This window comes from Macaca thibetana, chromosome 2 (genome assembly GCF_024542745.1).
Source record: "Macaca thibetana thibetana isolate TM-01 chromosome 2, ASM2454274v1, whole genome shotgun sequence".
Taxonomy (NCBI): domain Eukaryota; kingdom Metazoa; phylum Chordata; class Mammalia; order Primates; family Cercopithecidae; genus Macaca; species Macaca thibetana.
This window is the reverse complement of record NC_065579.1, coordinates 144,031,638-144,053,465: the sequence shown is the minus strand read 5'-3', so window position 1 is coordinate 144,053,465 and position 21,828 is coordinate 144,031,638. Positions and strand designations below refer to the sequence as shown.

The following is a 21,828-nucleotide window of genomic DNA, read 5'->3' as shown; positions in this document are numbered from 1 at the left end:
GCTGACTCAGAGCCAAGCATTCCAGGACACAACTTGTTTGTCTTCATGATCAAACTGGTGGCCAACCTGAAATAATCAGATTTCAGAGAAAAGTCAAGAATTCTAAGTTCTCTTGAAAAATTGGAAGGTTGGACCACAGCGAGCTCATACTCCTCATGGTGATCGCTGACTGGGGCAGAGGTGACCACCTTGTCACACGGCCACATCCTGGCCAGCTCACCACCTGGCTCAGGACACACTCGCCTGGCTAGCTCAAGTGGGCATCCGAGTTTGTCTTCTCACCAGAGACCCAAACACTACCTGAAAGTATCCTGTTCAATTTCTTGCTTCCCTGTCGTCTATCTCCTCAACTAGAATAGAGGCTCCTGGGGAAAAGGACTGCACCTGCCTTGCTCACAACTGTGTCCCAGAGCCAGACGCCATGCCTGGCACACAGTAGGGTGTCAGGCAAGAGCTGCTGGGTAGGTGGATCCCAGAGCGGCATCCACAGGCAGCTGGTGACAACTGCAAACCCTGTCTTTGCCAATCCTGTGACCAGGCGAGTCACTTGGCCTCAGAGCCTTGCAGGCAGGGTGAGGCAGTAGCTGCCTAAGGACTTGGGGTGTGGAGAGGGGATGTGCTGGCTTGGCCCCAGATGCTGGGCCCACGGGGGCTGTGCTCGAGGAACAGAGGCACAAAAGCACAACAAAACCCCTGTTTCCCCCACACCTCCTTCCTCTCCCTGGCTTGGGGTGGGGGACCCCAATTGTTTCACTATCTGGCAGCCAACAGACCAAGAAAGGCTTCCTGAAGCCTCCGGGCAGCTCATGGAGCCCTTCCTCTGTCTGCCAGAGCATCCGCGCTGCCTTTCTCTGCCCTGCTCCCTTGGGGCCGGGCGCGGGATTCGACAGGCCAATGGCTACTGTAAAAATAGTCCTACCGGCCAGCATTGTTCCAGCATTGACTTGCACAGCCCCCCGATGGTTATCAGGGCAGCCCATTGTGGGCTGGCTCGGTGGGCGCATAATTGGAGGATGTGAGACTCAACTCCCTCCAAGTGAAGGTGTTTCTCAGGAAATGACCCTGGAGCCTCCTCACCCAGAAGCTCATGACTTCATTGGCAGTTGGGATGGGCCAAGTCCATCCCCGCGAGGAGCTGGGGTCTGCTTCACTGTGGCTACCCTGAGAGTCTTGGCTCTGCCCTCTGGGCACACAGACCCACTTGCCACACTAACACTCAGAGAACCCTCTAGAAACATGGAACAGGAGCAACTGGGGTTTCCCAAGTCCCTTTGCTCTAGGCTCTGGTTTCCTACAAAATGAAGCCTCCACCCCCTTCCACACTCAGGACCCCATTGTCCCGCCACCTGGGGCTGAGCCCGGATGGGGATGGGGGTTTTCAACAGGGCAGGCAGAGTGGGGGACCTGTCACGTGCCTGGCATGGTGGGGGTCTCCCTACTCCTCATTTCTAAGGTACACCCACCTCTCCACCCGTAGGGGCTGCAGTCACAGGTCCACCTGCCTTGAAGAACACACAGCCAGCAGCCCTGCCCCTGAAGAAGCCCATTCCAGCAAGACCCGCCTGTACATTCCTGGCATCCACCCACATCTCTCTGTCGCCATGGCAACCACGAGCTACAGGCCCCTCAGCCCTTGCACTGGCATCTGTGGCAGCCTTCTCACAGGTCTCCCTGCTGCTATTCTGCCCGCCCCAATCTATTCTCAATGCAGCAGCTACAGGCAGATTAAGAAGCAGAATCAGGTCCTCATGCCCCCCAACCCTTTGATCACCCCTGGAAGAAAACACAGGCTCCTCACCATGGCCCGCCAGGTCCCAGCACGCACCCCTGCCGACGCTCTGCCCCATCTTCCCTCTCCCCTTCTCTTTGGGACATGGGCCACACAGAACTGCTTTAGTCCCTCCTACTGCCCAGGCTCAGTCCCCTCTGAACCTTCCCACTGGCTGTTGGAGCCACAGGAAGTGTTGGAGCTGGCAGGGAGCTGCCCCAGGCACCCTGGCCCCTATGGGGACTGGAGTATAAGCCTCAACCCAGAAGCTGAAAGCCACTTCCCAAACAGGTGACCTCAGGCAAGTCACTCAACCCCACCAGTCTTCAGTGTCCTCATCTGTAAAATGGGGTAACTGCTCTCTCCCTGTGGGAGTGTTTTGAGGGTTAAATGAGGGGGGTACACAGAAGGTACTTAAAACAGGATATGGCACACACTCCACACACAGCAGCTACTATTATGACTTGTGACTATCTCCTCTTATTACCCCTATCACTACTATCCAGTCCACCCCGGCCTTGGGGCATATAAAGCCTTCATCCTCCCCAGGGTGAGATCAGCAAGGCCCAAAGATGACAAGAGACACCCTGAGGTCACTCAGCTGGGAGTAACAGTGACCATGATGTATCCAAGCCCTTAGGAGCTTAGCCTCCACTGTCCCTCTGTGGCTCAGTCTGACCTCAGATGACACCCTCCAGGGAGTCCCCGGAGTATCTCTATGCACCTCTGCAAACTTGCAATTAGGACAGTCACCCCAGCATCCACACACACACACAACTGGCCACCCCACTGCGCGGTGAGTGCTCAGGAGCGAGTCCTCCTCCACAGGCATCCCTGCACCCGCCGACAAGGGCTGTTTTCCTTGGCACCGGGCCCAGGGTTATTTTGCAGCAGCCGAGATACATAATTCCCCATTTTAAGAGCTTCCTCTTTGGTTATTACAGCTACAAGTGATTAGAATTGACTGATACAGTAGCTCTGGGATGAAGCCTCCCCCTGTGCCCAGCCAAATAGTCTCCTTGTCTCTGTGTTCCAGAGGTGACAGCCAGAGCCAGCAGTGCCTGAAACCAACTGCAGATCACCTGGTCAGATTTGGCACACACGCGGCCAGATGCAGCCCTGTGCCAGCGATGCCATGGCTTGATGAAATTTCCCTTTGCTCTCTCCCTGTTTAAGATTAAGATTTGTGAGGACTTATCCTGGGCTGAGCTGTTTATAAACACAGTTTCCTATTCTCCAACACTCTTATTGTGGAAGAGACTTTGGTAGTTTATAGATAAAGGAAGCTGAGGCTCACGCAGGGAAGTGAGCAGCCTGGCTGAGGCTACACACACGAGTAGAAAGGAGAGAGAGGCTCAAGGCCAGAGTTCCCACCTGGCCACCTGGGCCTCCGGCACTGAGCAAAGCAAAGCTTAGAAAGAGGAGGTTTCTGCACTGCTTGCAAATGGGGATCCCTACATCTTGCTCTGCCTCCCTCCCAGGGCCCTGAACACCAGCCAGCTGGGCTCTGAGTTGAGTTGCAGATGCTGCCTCCCCCAGCATCTACCACCTCAGTCCAAGGCTCTGGGGGAAGCCAAGCCCTTGCCTCTTTTTTCCTAGGCAACCTTCCCAGAGGCTCGAGAGTTCTCTGCACCTGCCCTGCCATCCTGCAGACCCTGAACTTCTCAATTTAACAACCAGTGTCCTACATGTCTCTTTCTGGTGGAGAATAATGATTTAAACAATGGCATAACTCAGGAGCTTCTGCCATGCTTTTAGCAAGAGGCCAGATCCTTGTCTCTTTCCTATTTAGCCTGCTTCTCCACCCCAAATTGCCAAGCACACAGCTGGCCTTTAAGAATCTCTGGTTCAGGTTCCTCACAAACCTCTGGGGCTTAAGCAAGCTGATCTGCGGGTTGGACAAGCAGCTCCTGGAGTCCCAGAGCAGGGGCAGGAGGAGACCTGGATGACAGCCACTCTACAGGTGGGAAAATCTGAGGCCTAAACAACTCCCTGTGCATTAGGCTTGCTGTGGAATCAAGTGCGTGGCTGGACCCCTTGCCCTGCCCTTTCCACAGCAGGTGTCTCTCTCCTTTCCTCACTTTTCTGCCCATTCCAGAGCCAGATTCTGGGCTGAGGCCATGACTAAGCTGTGTGACCCAGAGCAAGTAACAACCTCTCTGTGCCTCAGCTTCCTCACCGGTAAAAAATGAGGGTAAAAACAAGACCAGGGACTAAGTAGGATAACACCTAATGTTATTCAGCAGAGTCTAGCACATACCAGTTGATCAATAAATAGTAGCTTAAAAAAAAAAAAAACCAGCCAGTCACATTGCAATTCTATTATACTTTGTGGCAAGCATTATACCCTGTGTTTGTTTTAAAAAAAGAAAAAGTGGGCCAGGCGTGGTGGCTCACGCCTGTAATTCCAGCACTTTGGGAGGTCGAGGTGGGCAGATCACTTGAGGTCAGGAGTTCAAGACCAGCCCGGCCAACATGGTAAAACCCATCTCTACTAAAAATACAAAACAAAACAAGTTAGCCAGGTGTGGTGATGCATGCCTGTAATCCCAGCTACTCGAGAGGCTGAGGCAGAAGAAGTGCTGGAATCCAGGAGGCTGACACTGCAGTGAGCCGAGATCGCATGACTGCACTTTTTAAGGCTGGTGACAGAGCAAGACTCCATCTCAAAAAAATAAAAAAAATAAAATAATATAATATAATAAATAAATAAATAAGAAAAAGTGGATGGTTGGAGGTATTGGGGAATTGCTGGTCAAAAAACACAACATTTCAGTTATGCATGAGGAGTAAGTTCAATAGATGTATTATGTATGTCAAGGTGTCATGGTGATTAAAATTAATAGCATATTGTATCCTTGAAAACTGTTGAGAGTAGATTTTAAGTGTTCTCACTACACACAAAAAATGTTTAGTAAGTGAGGTGATACATAAGTTAATTGGCTTGATCTAGTCATTCTACACCATAAGTATATACAATTTTTACTTATCAATTTTAAAACTTCCAGCCTGGGCAATATGGCAAAACCCCATCTTTACAAAAACTACAAAAAATTAGCTGGGTGTGGTGGCACACGCCTGTAGTCCCAGCTACATGGGAGGCTGAGGTGGGAGGATCACTTGAGCCTCAGAAGTCAAGGCTGCAGTGAGCCATGATTGCTCCACTGCACTCCAGCCTGGGTGACAGAGCGAGACCCTGTCTCAAAAAAAAAAAAAAGAAAGAAAAAAAAAGTTACTTTTAAGAAAAAGATGGCTGTGTTTATTAAGCACTGACCATATATACAAGCAGAATATGCATCTTTTTAAAAAGAGCACTGACTACAAGCACATTTTCGTTTTCTTAGCTAATCCCCTCAGTGGGTGCTGCTACCATCCTTCCTGTGCTGATGAGGCACAGAGATGTGAAGTCATTTGTCCACAGTCACACGGTGAGGAAAAGGCCACTTGAGCTCCAAATGCCCCGTCTTGGCCTCTGAAGTCCATGTTCTCAACCACTGCGGCTGCTATGGGTCACCTGCTTTACAAAATGAAATGGGGTCTGGTGTCTTTAAAGAGCCAGCTGCAAGCTGGCTGACAAATTGGGGAACTAGGCAAGGGCAAACAGGGAAGTGAAGGGCCACATGATGGAGACGGGGCTCAGGAGGCTGGACAGGGCCTGGGGAGCAGTCAGTGCCAAAGGCCACAGGGCTGGGCCAGGCCAGCTGATGAAACAGCACAGACTCAGGCAGGACAGATGGCGTGCTGGACTGGAGCCCTCCTCTAGCAAACAAGGAGCTCTGATGGGGCTCCCTGGACCACTGTCTCCATAGATTCTGGGCTAGGTAAAGGCTCAGTGAGCAGGATGGCCAGGATCTATCAGTGATTAGGTAAAGGCTCAGTGAGCAGGATGGCCAGGATCTATCAGTGATGCCTGCCAAGGGCACCCTCTTTGGCCCTAGTGTTTAACAATTAAGCACCAAAAAAAAAAAAAAAAAAAAAAGGGAGTTGTTATTAAGAGTGCTATTCCTGGGTGGGCGTGGTGGCTCACACCTTTAATCCCAACACTCTGGAAGGCTGAAGTGAAAGGATGGCTTGAGGCCAGGCGTTCCAGATAAGCCTGGGCAACACAGTCGGAGCCTGTCTGTACAAAAAGTTAAAAAAAATTAGCCAGGTGTGGTCGTGTGCACCTGCAGTCCCAGCTACTCAGGAGGCTGCGGTAGGAGGATCACTTGCACCCGGGAGTTGGAGGCTGCAGTGCGTTGTGATTGTGCCACTGCACTCCAGGCTGGGTGATAGAGCAAGACCCTGTTTCTAAAGATATGAAAAAAATAATAATAAAGTAGAAGTGCTTTCCACCACTCTAAGTGGAGTAGCTGTTTTAAGTGGAAATTAATCAAAGGCTTTTTTTTTCTCTTTTATATATATTTTAAAAGTATACCTTTAAGAGACTGAATCATTGAATTGTATCATGTGGTCTGTATCTGTTGGTTATCTGCTCCCAGGGAAAGGTTAACTCAAGCGTGGCGAGCTCCAAAGCCTCCAGAAGCCTGGCAGGCAAAGGACAGGAGTCCACTGGGCTGGCGAGGCTGCAGGGAAGAGTGGGAACCAGGGGACAGGAGGAGTCTGGACTCACAGGCAGCTCTCCTCAGCTCCCACTACTGCAGGTGCCTTTGGGACTGGGGCCCACTAGGGCTGGATCTTCCAACTTCTCGAGAGATGTTGAAATCTGGGTTGTATGCACACACACATTTTTCAGTTTCTAAACCACCACCTGGGTCAAACACAAATGCAGAGGGGGCCAGACTCAGCCTGTGGCCAGTTTGTCCTCTTTGGTCACATGATTGCCCCCAGGTCACCTAAGGTGGCCGTGGCAAAGGGAAGAAAGGGCTCGTGCGGAGATGCTGACCAGGCTGGCTTACAGCCCCGATGGCTTGTCCCGGTGAGGTCATCCAGGAAGCCAGGCATTGTTTTGCCCGGAACAAAGTCGAAACAATGAGCAAAAATATTCTGGTTGTAGTGAAAGTGAATTCTGTTGAGGAAACTGTTTCGGCATGCCATCTCTGGGACAGGGGCTTGTTATCTACCTGGGGTTCAGCATCCTCGGGTGAGGGCCTCCCCTCTCCTGATTTAACTGCAACCTCCACCCCAACAAAGTACAGGTCTACCCTCAGAGACCCCCGACCTCCGCTAGAAGCCTCCTGCCTGGATCACACTCTGCCCTCAACCTGCAGAGAAGCCTCTACCTCACCCCCAGCCTCATCAGCCTTGCCTTTCACAGATCAGGAGGCTGAGGCTCAGAGAAGGGAGAAGCCTTGTCCCAGGTCCCACAGCTACAGGATAGTGGGCCAGGATTTGCACCCACATCCCAACTCCATGACCTTGGTGCCACCCTGGGGCAAGGTGACCTCTTGACGGGGACCAGCCAGACCAGGTAGTTCTTCTTAGTCTGTGGTTTGCTGGGGGAGAGTGGATGACAGTGAGCAGGTTTTGCAAAGAACAAGCCTCTGGAACAACGCCGGGGGTGGTGAGGCACGGTATGAGTTCAATCGACAGCCAACTTGTCACCTTCCCCTCATAAAAACATTGGCAGGTGAACACAAGGTCTGGGGACCGGGTCCAAACTGTTTTATCATCTCCTTGGAAGTGGCAGGACCTGGCCCAAAGCCTCAGAGAACCACAGTCTGGCAGCAGAGGAGAGGCAGCAATGAGAGTGCCACCGTGCCAGCTGCAGGGGGGGGGGCTGGAGGCATGGCAGGCTCCCAGTGGCAGGATGGCCTGGGAAGGGCCGGGATGAGGCAAGGTGGCTGGCGCTGCCCCAGATGAAGGTGTTTGGGGCACACACCATACTCCAAACAGAGGTGCCCCACAGCACAGCCCAAGCAGCGAAGTTGGGGAAAGGGCAGTGGGTGAGGTCAGAAAGCTGGGTCATGCAGGCGAAGTCACTTCCCCTCTGCAGCTCAGAGGTCCAGGGTTAGAATAAGGGTTCGAGTGGCTTTGGCAAGCAGTGGTTGTTAATTCACCCTACTATGTGCCAGGCACTGCCCTAGGAACTGGAGACAGTGGTTGAGCCTCACCAAGCTGGCCTGAAGAAGGGGAGATAGACACTAAACACATAAATGAACAAATATTTACGACAGTGCCCACCACACAGAAGTAAACAAAGCAGTCCCCTCTGTGGAGGTGACATTTCATAACAGCAGCAGCTCGCTGAGGACTCACTGTAGGCAGGTCCTGTGCCAAGCCATTTCCAGGCACCAACTCACTCACTTACTCCTCAGCAGCTGGGATGATGGAAAGAGGCCCAGGGAAGTGAAGCCACTTACCCAAGGTCATACAGCTGGGATTCAAACCCAGAAGCTCAGCTCTAGGGAACAAGCTTTTAACCACACTGAAGCTGAGACCTGCATGGCAAAGAACTGGGGGAACGGTATTCTAAGAGCAGGGAACAGCAGGTGTAAAGAGGGCCATGGTGCACCTAGTGAAGAAACAGACAGCCAGCAGGCAGAGAGGAAGAGGGGACGGGGCCCCCAAGGCCAGAGTTAGAACTTGGATTTATCCCAAGTTTTGTGCTGCCCCAGTAAGGGCTCAATGCTTTTGGCTAAAAGCCCTGGCTTGTCCCTGACCACCTGGCCAACCCTTCCCTTCTACTCTGAAAGGGAACTTAAGGGCCATGTTGGATTTTTCCCTGCAGGCACTTGTGACTTTTTTTTTTTTTTTTTTGAGACAGAGTCTAGCTCTGTTGCCCAGGCTGGAGTGCAGGGTGCGATCTCAGCTCACTGCAACTTCCACCACCTAGGTTCAAGGGATTCTCGTTCCTCAGCCTCCTGAATAGTTAGAATTACGGATGTGTGCCACCACACCCGGCTAATTATTTAGTATTTTTAGTAGAGACGGGGTTTCACCATGTTGGCCAGGACAGTCTCAAACTCCTGACCTCAAGTGATCCGCCCGCCTCGGCCTCCCAAAGTGCTGAGATTACAGATGTGAGCTACTGTGCCCAGCTAACACTTTCCGGTGGGGCCTGTGGAGTCCTTCACCCCACATCTCGGCCGCCTGGGTTCCTCACCATGAGCTGAGAACCTGTGGGGTGGGTGGCCGGAATGTCTTCCCCTTGGCCAAGGACCTAACACCTGAGGCTGGTGGCACAAACACAACATCCTCGTGCAGGAAGCCCAAACCCTGCCGGCTCCATGGGTGAAGCCGTGCTTTGAAAGGAACAGGGTCACCCTTTGCTGTGCTGTGCTCTTGGGAAGTCATCTGCCCACTCTACTCTGAGCAGGCACTCGCTTACCTGGGGCAGTTCTCCCTGGGGGAGGTGGCGAAAGCTCCGGCTGGTGGAGCACCTGTTACATGCCTGGCCCAGGGCCACCCCAGGGAGACTGGGTCATCTTCACCTTCACAGTACTAACGACTACAGAAGGAGCGGGGGCTCGTTTTGTTCAACAAGCAAAAATGATTCTACAAGTTCAGAGGAAGGAGGAGGTTCCGTGTCTGGTCAGGCGTAGGCTTCAAAGACGTCTCTGGTCAAAGAGCCCCTGAGAGCTGGGCCTGACGGCCTGGACGCACAGAGGAAGGCCAAGTCCCTGAGATGCTGTCTGAGGGGACCCTGGACACCACTCAGTAGACTTCCAGGGCACTCGGTACCCACAGCTGGGCTGGAGGAGGAAGAGGAGCTCAGGGAGGGCCACCAAATGCCTACCTTGGGTACCCGGAGGCCTGCTTCCATGGCCAGAGGCAGGGCCGAGAGCGGCCCCATCTGTAGATTCTGTGTACATGGGGGCTTCTGCAAAGCCTGGCTCCTGACCTGGCGAGTCGTGCACTGTTGGACTTGCTCTTGAGGCTGGAGTTTTGGGGTTGTTTTCCTGTTGCTATGTGTTTAGGCCAATAACAGCACAGCTGCCACACTGCCTGCAGCCCCGCTCCAGGGTGCAGGGGCTGGGTGAAGGGTCGGAGGGAGCCAAGCCCCTTTTCCATCTCCTTCCCCCATGGCCCAGAGCTGGCTGGAGTCAGGCTGCTGCAGGGGCCCCTGGAGCCTGCGGAAGGAGTGGGTGAGTCAGCAGCCACCTCCTGGCACTGACTCACCAGAGACAGCACAGGGCTGTCACTCTTGCTGTCAGTTTCGCTAGCAGCCCAGCCCTCAGCCTGGTTTTGCCGGAAATGGGGGCGGGGTAGGGTAGACCATGAGCCTGAAACAGGCTCTGCAGAGCCCAGGATTATTTCTGGAGGCCACAAAAAAGAAACTCAAGAAAAGAGAAAGGTTGGTTGCCATTTCCTTGACCTTCTCCTTTTAAGCTGTAAGAACCCTAAAGCCCTGCTCCTTGTTGGCTATGAAAAGCAGACAGAGGGCAGCCCCTCCCTTGCTCTATAGAAACTGGAAGGATACAGGCCCCAATGACAGAGTCAGCTAAGGGTGCGCGTGCAGGAGCCGGACCACCCCCAACTCTGTCACCAGGGCTCTGCCGGATGCCACAGTGCCATGGAAACCAGCCAGGGCGCTCTGCTGTAAAGCCTTGGGCAAGTCACCTTCTCTCTTCAGTCTCAGTGTTACCCTCTCTAAAATGGGCACAATATCCCATCTACAGTATGTGAAACTCCTACCTCATTAAATGTTTGCAAACAACCTCCCCCTCCTTGTTCCTCTTTTAAACATGTTTTTCTCCCCGATGAGGGTGGACTTTCTTCTTCCTTCCTACCTCCGCCCCACCTCACTCGGACTCAGAAATTCAGCTCGACCAGAGTGTGGTGCTAGAGGAACCAAGCAGCCTGAGATTTAGCAAGACAGGGTGGGGAACTAGCACTGTCGGTCACTGGTGCCCACTGTGTTCTGGAGCACAGGGGCGTGCTCTACTTATCTGGAAGCCGATTCCTAGGCCCCCTCCACCATCCAGAACCAGCCCAAGACCCCCAGGGGTTGCTGAAGTACACGCTGTGCCTTCTCAAGCCCCAACACCTTGGCTTGTGCTGTGCCCTCAGCCCGGTACACTTCCCCTGCCTAATGAGCAGACACCCTTCACTGCCTTGATGGGACAGCCTCCAGGACAGCTCTGTCCCTGCGTTCCCAGCCCGTACTGTCACTGTCTGTTACTCCCCAGTCACCCGGGGCCTGCTTCCTGACATCCGGTATTAATACAAGGCCCAGCACGATGAGGATTTTTCAGATGGAATGTTTAGGGCTCAGGGCTCCGGGGACACTCCGTGTAGGGACAAACAGCCTTCCACGTCAGGCATTCTGAGGGCTCCTCTACGAGGGTGACAGAGCAAACTGCAATGACAGATGCTGGGGGCTGTGGACAGTGGGGAAGGGTGGACCAGAATGTGCTCCCAACATCTGAGCACAGTTTCCCATCAAATGGTCAAAACTCTACAGATAAACCCCAAATCTTTAGGAAATCACTTTTCATTAAAATGATATGTGCATTCCTGAGCATCTTCCCATAATGACTTTCAAGTTAATTTTTCCTGCCCCTAAAGGTTTGCCAAGTGCCGGGGACCCTGGGATCCCACACAAAATTAAAGACTCACAGTGGGGCTTCAGAGGTCTTGGCACGTCCACATCCAAGCCCAATTTACAGATGAGGAAACTGAGGCCCAGGCCACACAGCAGATCAATGACAAGACAAAGCTACAGTCTCTAGCCTCCTCCACAGACAGCCCCATCAGAGCTGGAGGGAACTCATTTCACAGAGGGGAAACTGAGGCCTGAAAGATGTGGTGGAGGGCGGGACATTCCCGACAACCCCAACCTGGTGGGACACAGTGGATGCCAGAGGCTGAACGTAAGCTCTTATTCCAAACCTGGGTGGGTGAGGCTCATATCTATTTCTATCAGGTTGGCAACTGTTGATGCAGCGGTGGCAGCAACTTCCAGCACTACAAGATGGTGCCTAACAGCGGTTACTGCTCAGCCAGAAGAAAAGCTCAGCACTAAAATCCACACTTGGGTGGGGCTAGGCTGCAGGGAGGACTGACACTTCTCAACTGTGGTCTTCCTACGTGCAGAGGCCATCTCCCAGGGCAACCCCCAGTGGTGGCCATCTCCCTCAACCTTCCATTGCAATTTAGCTTAAGCTCGGGGGTTCTGGGAACATGGTGTACCTTCTGATGGCCTGTCACTTGTGGTGTGGCCCAAGAGGCCACACCAACCACTGGAAGCTCCTTGAAGGCATGCCCTGACCTCTGCTCCCACCTGCTTAGCTGGGTTTGTTTCTAGCAAACCCCAAATGCCTGCCATGTCAGCCCCCAGCTCAAGAACTCTCAGTGACTCCCAGCTGCCTAGATAATAATCTAAACTTCTCCTCTTGGAATCCCAGGCTCACTAGAGTGGTCTGCCTTGCCCCCAATCTCTGCCACCTTATTTCTCCTTTTGCCCAGCATGAGTCTCTCCGGCACTGCCCCTTTCAAGTCTGCTTGGTTTGTGGGTACTCTCACATTTAGGTACATCCCACCCACCTTGAAGACCCTGGCCCAAGTATCACCTCCCCGCAAAAGCCCTTCCTCCCCGCCCAAGACTCTTCCGTTTAGCATCCTCCAGCAAAAATCACCCCCACCATTCACCAGACACTGGACTCTCATTCAGAACTTGCAACATTGGACAAACTTCAAAGTTCTCCTTGGAAACCTCAGTTTCTTGACCTGTAAACAGGCCTCATAATGTGTAAAGTCATTCATTGCTGAAGCCTCTGGGATCTTAGGAGGGACTAGTGGATGACCAGAATCCTCACATGGGGAACATCAGAGCTGCCTGAGACACTGGCTAAAAATGCAGATCCCTGGGCCCATGCAGACCTACTGACTGAATTTTCAAGGTGGGGGCCCACGAATCTGTCCTGTTTAACCAGCTTCCCAAGTGAATCTTAAAATCAGGTGAGGTTGGGAACGGTGGTGCTAATAAACTGGGAGGCACTTGGGCAAAACATCAAACAAAATCAGCTCAGGAAAGAGATTAAGGCTGGCTGATGACAGTGCGTGCATGTGGTGCGTGTGTGCACAGACGTCTCATCTGCCAGACCGTGAGCATCTAGGGGCTGGGCCAGGCTGAGTTTCATTTCTGCCAGCCTCACTAACTCCAGGATCATCCCAAGAGCCATTTGTCCTGGACTTGAGAGTTTGCCAGAGGGTCTCTTATTCCCTATTGCTGCTGCTCCTCACCAGGCCCTGGCAGATGAAGACCTTGGCCCTCATTATACAAATAAGGAAAACGAGGCTCAGAGGAGAATGACCTGGCCAAGGTTACTCTGTAGCGAGTGGCAGAGCCCAGATGTGGACCCAGGACAGAGCCAACATGCCTTTATCCACTTGCTAAAGAGAAAGGGAGTTTGAGAAATCAAGGCAAGGGCTGGCAGGGGGGACCAAGGGCTTCTGGAGCTGGGCAGCTAAGTGGGGCCTGCATATTTGATACTGAGGGGAGAAGCCTTGGAGACCAACCTCAACTCCTGGGGCTGCGGGGTACAGAGGGAAAAAGAAGCCTGGCCTTGTCTCTGCAGCAGGCCAGGGGCACAGTTCAGCTGAGCAGGCCCCAGGCAGTGTCTCCAAGGACAGGAATGAGCTGCAAGGCACATTGCCTGGGACTTAGGGGCTCCCCTCGCTGTCACCCAGCAGTGGCGGGTCACTTTCTCCAGTGGAGGCAGCAGGTGGGACTTCCCCAACAGCAGAAACACCTGTCCCTTAAACACCACCTCCCCAGGCACAGGGACCAATGGCAGGAAAGGCCACCGGAGGCTCTGCTGACACTGCTTGAGCAAGGTGAGGCTTGCCCCGCTCTGGACTGTGGTTGAGACCTGCTCTCAGGAGACTCATCAGCCTGGAGGCGCAGGGTCCCAACTGTCCCTCCCACACACCTGCACACACAGGCCCCTCTCGGTGAAGGCACCCTCCCCAGGAGAGAAAGTTACACACCATAAATAAACCTGTCTGTGCTTCAGGTTCCTCAAATATAGAATGGGGGCAATAACAGTTCCTAAGTTGTGAGGCTGTTGAGAGATTAAAGAACCAAACATGTATGGACTGCTTAGAACAGTGCCTGGCATACAGCAGGCACTTAGAAAGTTCAAGCTATCAGGATGATGACAAAATTGACCAGCATTCTTCCTAAAACCATGGGCAGCCTGAACTCTGAGCCGAGGCCCTGCTGAGCATCTTCTGGGGGCCATGCCCACCGAGTGCTTTACAGATCATCTCACAGAGCCAAGACCAGGGCTCAAACACCAGCCAACCGGTTCTGAGATTCGGGGTGTCACCATAACACCCCGGTTCTGAGATTCAGGGTGTCACCCTGACACCTGGGCCTCCTCCTAGCTGCCCCCTCCCTTCTATTCCAACTATCTCTCCCTGGGCCTCTCAGGGGCCAGCCTCCTCTTCTGCAACGGGTGTGACTGGGGGATCCTGGGGTCCCCATCCATACTCTTGCTGACTGAGCAATGTGAGTCCCCTGGGTTGGTGGCTCCCTGGGGATCTGAGCACAGATGGGAAAACCTGCCATCACCTCCCTCCCCTAGCCCTTAGGATACAGTTAGGGGAGCATCTCAGGGCAGAAAGCAGAGTGGAGGAGCGGGGAGGCCAGATCAAGGCCTGCAGTTCCCCATGCAAAGTACTGAGTACCCTTGTGGCCCTTGGGATGGTGGCACCTGCTAAGTTGGGGAAATGGAAGTTACAGGGGCTGGGAACTGGACTCGAGAGTAGAAAAGGACTTTGCTGTGGACCTGCAGAGCGGCCCCAACAACCCACAGGAGGGAACAGCAGGGCAGCTCCTTGGAGGAGGGTGGCCACGCAGCTTGTCACCCGCTGGCCACCGTGGACACCTTGGGCAGTTGGAGAGAAAACCTTCAGGAGAGGAATGTCACCTTGCGTGGCCCCCAGGATGGCTGCAACTGCAGAAATCAGATACTGGGACCCCTCGACATGGCAGCTTTGAAACCCCACAGCTCCTGGCTGAAGGTCCTTGGGCACCGAAGACCCCTCATTTAGGCACCATTGAATGACAGGTCAGCCCAACAACTTAACGCCCAGAGTTCACATACAGTAAGCAGACAGAGGCTTGGGAAGGAAGGCGGGGCTAGCCAGGAAGCTCTGAGGCCAGGGTGATGGGGCTCAAACCCCAGCTCTGCAACCCTGGGCAGCATATGCTCTGTGCCTCAGTTTCCTCAGCTGTAAAACATCGCTGATAATGGCATCGACTTCACAGGGTGGATGGCAACCACACCAGGTTAATTGCTCAGGACAGGGCCAGGTGCCCAGAGACGTGTACATTAAAACTCCATGTGTGAAGGGGAACAGCTACTCATACTGGGGCTAATCCGGAAGAGCTGCCTGCCTGTAGCAGGACTCAGGACAGCTGCAATTATTGTGGTTGGCTTTTAGGTCTCCCCAAAGGGCTTCTACTCTGTGGCTGTCCAAGGCCAGGTTGTGGGCTATGCCACTCTGGAATGAAGCCTTCCCCAGCCCACAGTGTGAGGTATCCCTGCCTTCTAACATTACTGCCTTATACTTTTTGGGATATTATTACTTTTTGGTACGTGGTTTCTCCTTTTACATCATGGCGAGAGCAGTTGGTCACTCAAAAAAAAAAATCCCCATACGGTGGTAAAATTAAAAGTGTGCCAGTCCGAGGGCAGGTTACTCCATCTCTCAATCCAAATTTTGTTTCTGAATTTGGAGTAGGTTGTGAAATTCAACACTATCATCTGGCCTAATGTCCCCATTGCACAGGTGGGGAAACGGAGGCCCAAGTGGAGAAGGGCTGCTTGAGCCTCGATGAGTGCCTTGGTCTCCCATGTCCTAGGTCTGGTCTGGATGTTCAGTTCCCTCCCCTGCTGCCTGGATGTCCTAGGACCAGCAGGGCTCCCTGCTGGTTTGGAGAGCTCTCTCCCAGGCCTAGGAAACACAGAGCCCCAAATCCCACGGAGGTCCTTGGCCCCATGGGAGGGTTCCGCCGACCCCTGTCCACCTGGCAACCCACTTTGTGTCAGCTCAGGTACTGAGAGGCTGCCTGCAGCAAGGATTTGGGCTAAGGCGAGAAAACAGAGGCTCCCAGTGTGGTCTGCGGGGGGGCGACCTGGGCAAGTATCCTCAGTGAGAGGAGCCATGCCCTCCTTCAAGCTGCAGGCCTCTGGGGAAGACCTTTATTCTACTAGGGGCTCTGGCAGGGCCACCCAGGTTGCCAGGAATTAAATGTGACCAAAGGGCTCCCATATTGGCTCCATGCACCCTCTTACTGTGGGCACAGTCCACTGAACCCCATTTCTCAGGTGACTGCAGTTGCCGGTGACCTCACAGGGCATGAGTCACAGAAGGGAACCCAACGTGGTTCTGGAAAGGGGCAGAGGCTCTGTGAGCAGATGTGGACATGGGTGGACAAGCAAGCACGACTCACTCACTGGAGGCAGGGGAGACTGAGGCACAGAAGCAGCCAGAGAGAGTGCGGAAGACACCCAGCACCCAGGCTATCTGTGCCTCAGAATATCTGAGCATGAGGTCACAATGCCCCTTCCAGCACAGCGCAGGGTGCTGGGCGGCTGTGTTTTCCAGGAAAGTACACCACATAAGAACACTCCGCAGCAGAGCAAAAGCCAGAGAGGGGTTCCTTTATCACAGAACTCCCCATTTCTGGGAGGCCGTTTCTGGGAGGCCCTGCCATTCCCAGGCCCTGGAAGACACATTCCTGCTCATCCTCAGGTGCACCTTCCCCTGAGAAGCCAGTCCAGAAGTTTCTTCTTCCTCACCAAGACCGCAGGAAGCTCTAGGGCAGGGCCAGCCCTCCTCCCAGGTAGGGATGAGGAGGGTCCCAGCTTATTGTCATAGCAACCCTTGGTTCTCCTAATTCCACCTGTTCTTGTATAGCTGAAATAACAACTGCAGCTGACATTGTCTATCTGGCACTGTGATGGGCACTTTACATAATTCTAGCTAATAGAAATGTTTTAATCAGGCTAAATATTTTTTTCTTTCCTTAAATCATTTTTCACTGATTACAGCTGCTTACTTTTCTCCTAATTAGTCCGAAAGTAGCGAGACTTGGTAGCATCTTAGAGTCTAATGGGGCTTAAAAGCACACTGGAAATGCTTTAAATGTATGAAAAACCCTCCAGCCTCGTGGCCAGTCCCAGCTCCCTGGGCTGCGTGCTTGCCTGTGTGGTTTGGGAATCAGCAGGTGGACACATTATTTTACCCAATCCTTTACCAGCCACCCTTTGAGATGGGTTGGGGGGACTTACCCCAAATGGAGATGAGGAACTACAGCTCAGAATCAATAAGCGACTTGACCGAGGTTGCACAGCCAGGAAGTGGTGGACTGGAGTCTGGATCCGTAACCACTGGGCTCTGGGGCACCGCCTGGTTGTGACCTTAGATACCAGGAAGTCTCTCCCCCTCAACCTGACACAGGGGGAAACTGAAACCAGCAGGAGGCAAGGCAATTATGTTTTCAAATTAACTCAAGGATTAGAATCCAGGTCTCTTGAATCAGCCCAGATCAAAAGTAGCTTCACGGACCAGGTGGCAGCTGGTCTCAATCACAAGGGCAGCGGCTAACAGCCCTGGCTGCGCAAGGCCCAGTGCTCAATGCTTGCAAGGATCTTCCCATTTAATTACACTCATAATTGGTGAAAGTCCTGCATACCTGCCGTGATTACTAACTACTGACCCTGCAGGCTAGGGAAGAAATGTTTAGCCATTTAAATTCAGACTGGCCGGAGAAATTAAGAGGCTGATATCCAGGGGTGTGACTAATCTCAACGAAATTGATGAGGGGAAGGACCATGGGTAGTCTCCCAACCCACATCATTTTTGGAAACGCAATTGTTGCCTTCCACCCTCCCTGCCCCGAGTCCCCCACCCACCCCTCACCTCCTTAGAGCTTCCTTTCACTGCTGCAAAGTGTCTCACCCACTGCAGCCTAGGGTGTAATCAGCTTATTCTCTCGTCCATAGCCTGGGCCATCTGAAAACGGCTCCCTTTACTCCTTGGGGGCAAGGATACCTGAGATTTAGGCCACAACTATATATAGCCAAGAAATCTGTCCTTTTTAATTGACTCATCTATTTATTTGGTCAAGTAGTTCCTGCTGACCCCCAGATGGCCGAGTTCTACATAATTCCTCCTGATAATGTGGGTGGAAAGGAGGGGCCCTCCCTGCCTCTGCTGCTTGGGCTCTGTATTCCCAGTGCAGGCAGCTCCTGCGGGACTCTGACAAATAAGCTTTGCCTACTTCCATCCTTCGCCTATGCTGCATCACCTAGAAGGTTTTAGTTGGAACCTAACACTGTGACCCTTGCCAGGTGCAAGTGGTGACCTCAGGAATGTCACTTCCCCCTGGGGGCCTCAGTTGCATCATCTGTAAAATGGGTCATCGCGAATTACACAAGGAAGGTACAAGGAAGTGCCTCGAATACACGATTGGATTTGCTCTCTGGAGAAACAGGATACTCTGTGCCCAAGAAAGAGTAGCCATCTTTCATTTCATGCCCTCGTTCAACCAACACTTGACCTCGACTCCGCCCCTTCTTAGCATCCAGCTTAGTGCAGAGAGAGGCAGAAACAAACACCCCGGGGCTCCAGATCTGCCACACTGGGAAAATACCAGCTGCATCTCCAGCCGGTGTTGTGTGTCAAAGAGGCAGCTTCGACGGAGCTTCCTTCGACAGCGCTGCGTCCCTGTCCTCTCCCTCCCAATGCACTTCATGGGCTCCCAAAACCACGTGAGTCAGCAAACTGGGTTAGACACCTCGTTAGACTGGGTTTCCTCTGGGGACTTGTGGCTGTGCCTGCAATTCTCCTGCAGCGGTGTTTGGGTGAAGGCAGGGTTTGTCTCTTCTGAAGCCAGTTTTCAAAACAACAAGCACTACCTTTAAGGGGCACCTGAAACCATGAAATAAGGATTCCTGTTTCTGGCTGGTTCCCCAAAGTGAATCAAGACCAACCACTCTGAACAGATCCGAGGTCACGAACCACCCCCACCCATACCCCCACCCCAGGCAGCTTGTCTCCCCTCCCCACTGCCCAGAGCAGGACACCCGAGCCATGCTGCACTCCTTAGGGCTTCTAGAAAGTCACTCCAGGCTTCCACTCTATAGCAGGCCTTTCCACAACTGGGAATGCCCTCACTGTCTGGTGCCCAACTGGCATATTTTTGATATTCAAGACCTCTGGGAGCTTTTTTTTTTCTTTTTTTCTTTTTGTAACTTTGCATGCCCAAAGCACCTTTGAGAGACCCTCCTCACCCCTGACAGGGTCCTGATTTGTAGCATCTTCCCACATAAGTTCCAAGGCTGGACAGAGGGCAGCTCATTTCTAGGTCCCTAGCCCCAGCTGGAGCCTGAGCCACAGCAAAAGTCCATAACTTTTGGATGACTGATCAGACTTTCAATTCTCAATGTTTACATGCTTAGAGATTTTCCCCAAACTTCCCCTGACGTCAAACACTCTTGCTGGGGCCTTTCCCCTACTCAGCAGAGCTGGCAGGGCTTTGAAAAGGTGCCTTTCTCAAATGGACTAGAAAGGCCAAAGGGAAACAAAAGGTCTCGACTCTATGACCTTAAACTGGGACAACCTTTCTCCCCAGAATCATCTGGCAGGTCCAGAAACCAGCCATGAGGCTTCCAGACTCGGCCGCACAGGGATCGCTTGGCCCACAGAAGGCCACACTCCCTGATTTGTCTCTTTTGGGTGAGAGACTTCACTGAATGTCTGGATTGTTAAATGTGAATAAACCACCCCTGAATTATGACCAATATTACTTAATAAGACAGAGCTGGTATTTTCAAAATACCAAATTGCTTTCTCCTATATGCACTTCCTAACCCAGTAGATATCATAGGGCCCATTTTACAGATGGGGCAACTGAGGCCCAGGCAGAAGATGGACTTGCCCAAAGGAGGAGCACCAAAGACTATTCTCTTGACAGCACCACAACAGGACAGGTGGATCTGAGAGGAGCAGAGGCCTGAGGTCTCAAGGTGCTGTGTGACCATAAGCAGGTCACTGCATTCCTCTGAGACTCAGCCTCAGGAGGCTTGTTATGAGAAGAGTGGATGAAAAGGTGGAGGCAGACAGGCTCATGAGCCCACGGTCACAAACAGCTTCCCTCTACCCACGTGAGATAAGGCCCAGCCTCCTGGCTCTTTACCAACTGCACTGTGCCTGGTGTATAGTGGTTGCTCAATATTTACTAAGTGAATGAACGTTGTCTCACAACACTCATGTGTGAGTGTCTCACACTCATCCCAGGTGTGAGATCACACCGAGGCATGAGAAGGCCTGGTACAGCAGGGCTCCCTCCCCCGGGCACTGTCTGTCCTTCCGGAGGCACTCTGTCCCCTTCTTCCCATCCAGAAGACACATCTTGCTTGCTGGCTGTAGAGTCCTTTTGAAGTCCTCTGGGCTCCTCTACAGTTTTTCCAAAGCAAATGCCCATTACTAAGGGTGTCACATGGATGACACACATGCCACCTCCTCCCACCTTGCCCCCTTGACAGACATTGCTAATCAATCCCAGTTTCCTTCTCATTGATGTGGACCCAGTCTTGGATTCTTCATCAGAATCTGGTCTCTCTGGGCCCCCAGTAACTTAAGGGACAAGAGACAGACCCTTGTCCGGGACAGGCAGGATGCCCAGAAAAGACTTGAGGGGCTGTGAGACTAGCAGAAGCTCTCAGGAAAACTCAACCTGGAAAACATAAATGAGAACCTAGTCCCCTCCTTGTGACAGAGGTAGCAAAGGAGGTAGGAGGCGTGTAACACAATGGCCAAGGTGGGACCCCACAAGGCAAGAGGAGTGAGGATGGGGATTTGGAAGCGGGAGCTAAGCTGGGGCTAGGAATTGAGAGGCTGAAGAGCAGGGATGCAACTCTACCTCTGGCTGGGAGGAGGGTGGGGGTGAGAAGCAATGACAGGAAGCCAAGGTGGCCTGCGTGCAGGCCCCCAGAGGGTGAGCCACTAAGCAGCCAAGCTGGGGTGGGGCCTGGACACCAGCCCTATGCCGCACATGCTCTGTGCCTGACTTAGAGTACACTCAGCTCAGAGGAGAGATCTGCACCAGGGCACTGGCTCCTAAATCGAAGGGGTGGAGACTCTTACCCAAGCTCGGCACTGCCACCCCAAAAACCTACCCTGGGAACAAATGATTTATTCTATTCACTCATTTTCACGTGGCGAATCAGAGGTCACACAGAGGGTTAGTGACTTGTCCCAGCTCTGCCACTCTGCCAGCAAGTGGGTGGAGACATGAGTAGATAAAGGCACCCTGGGGGTCCCTGTGGGCAGCTGGGTCTGAATACTGGCCCCAGGACACCTTCCTTCATGGGTGCCTGAGGAGCCAGCCTCCCAAAACCCCCGGGGCTGTCTGCAGCCCCAGGGATCCTGGACATGTCTGCTTTTTAAGTCCAGGAAGTTTCTGGACTTAATTGTCCACTGACTTAGAACACATGGACAGATGGAAATGCCTTCCAGGAACTCCCCTCAGACTTCACTGAGGTGGGCAGCCATGGTCTCAAAAGTCCCTGTCCATTTCTGAAAAAGCCCCCTCCCTTAAGAAATCCCCTGGGACCCCTGCTGGGTCCAAGAGCCCAGACGAGAAGATGCACCCAAGGTGTCCTCCCTCCACCTGAGGCCCGAGCTTTCCCGAGAGGCTGAGGCCAGAGAGGAGGCACCTGCCTGCCCTGGTCCCATCTCCCAGCAGCACCTGTGTGCAAAACCAAAGCCAAAGACGCGGGCTAAACGCGGGCTCCTGTCCTGACACGTGGCTGACTTCCAGTTTCTCACTGCCTTTCTGAGCCCCAGTGTTCTCACCTGTAAATGGGGGCAGTAGTAACTACCCTACAAGATGATGTAGGTATCAAAGCTGGAAAAACTGTGCAAACTGCAGAGGGCTGCAGATGCGATTACCATGCATATATTCAGACTTCTCTGAGATAGAGGTGCCAAAAATAATCACAATAATACTAGCAATAACAATAACTATCATTTATTGAAGAACTGCTATGTGCCATTCTGAGCTAACGTTCACAGTTAGAACTGCTAACTTTCACAGTTTTTCTTCCCTGACCCTCACAACCAGAGAAGGGAGCTTCTACATCAGGCCGATTTTACAG

At 52.8% G+C, this 21,828-nt stretch overlaps 2 protein-coding genes across 5 annotated transcripts in view; one reads left to right on the top strand and one right to left on the bottom strand.

The window, feature by feature from the left end:
• Positions 1–21,828, top strand: part of XPC (XPC complex subunit, DNA damage recognition and repair factor) — a 330,052-nt gene that overhangs the window by 21,134 nt on the left and 287,090 nt on the right. The window lies entirely within an intron of this gene.
• SLC6A6 (solute carrier family 6 member 6) overlaps positions 1–21,828 on the bottom strand; it is an 85,577-nt gene that overhangs the window by 44,767 nt on the left and 18,982 nt on the right. Inside the window, exon 1 of one of the 4 annotated variants that reach the window (XM_050781665.1) lies at positions 16,957–17,552. The exons of 2 other annotated variants lie outside the window; for them this stretch is intronic. Coding sequence is in view for 1 of the 2 variants with exons in the window: in XM_050781663.1 (XP_050637620.1) it covers positions 9,447–9,522 (76 nt within the window). In the remaining variant the exon portion in view is untranslated. One more of the 4 variants, XM_050781663.1, reaches the window with a different exon arrangement.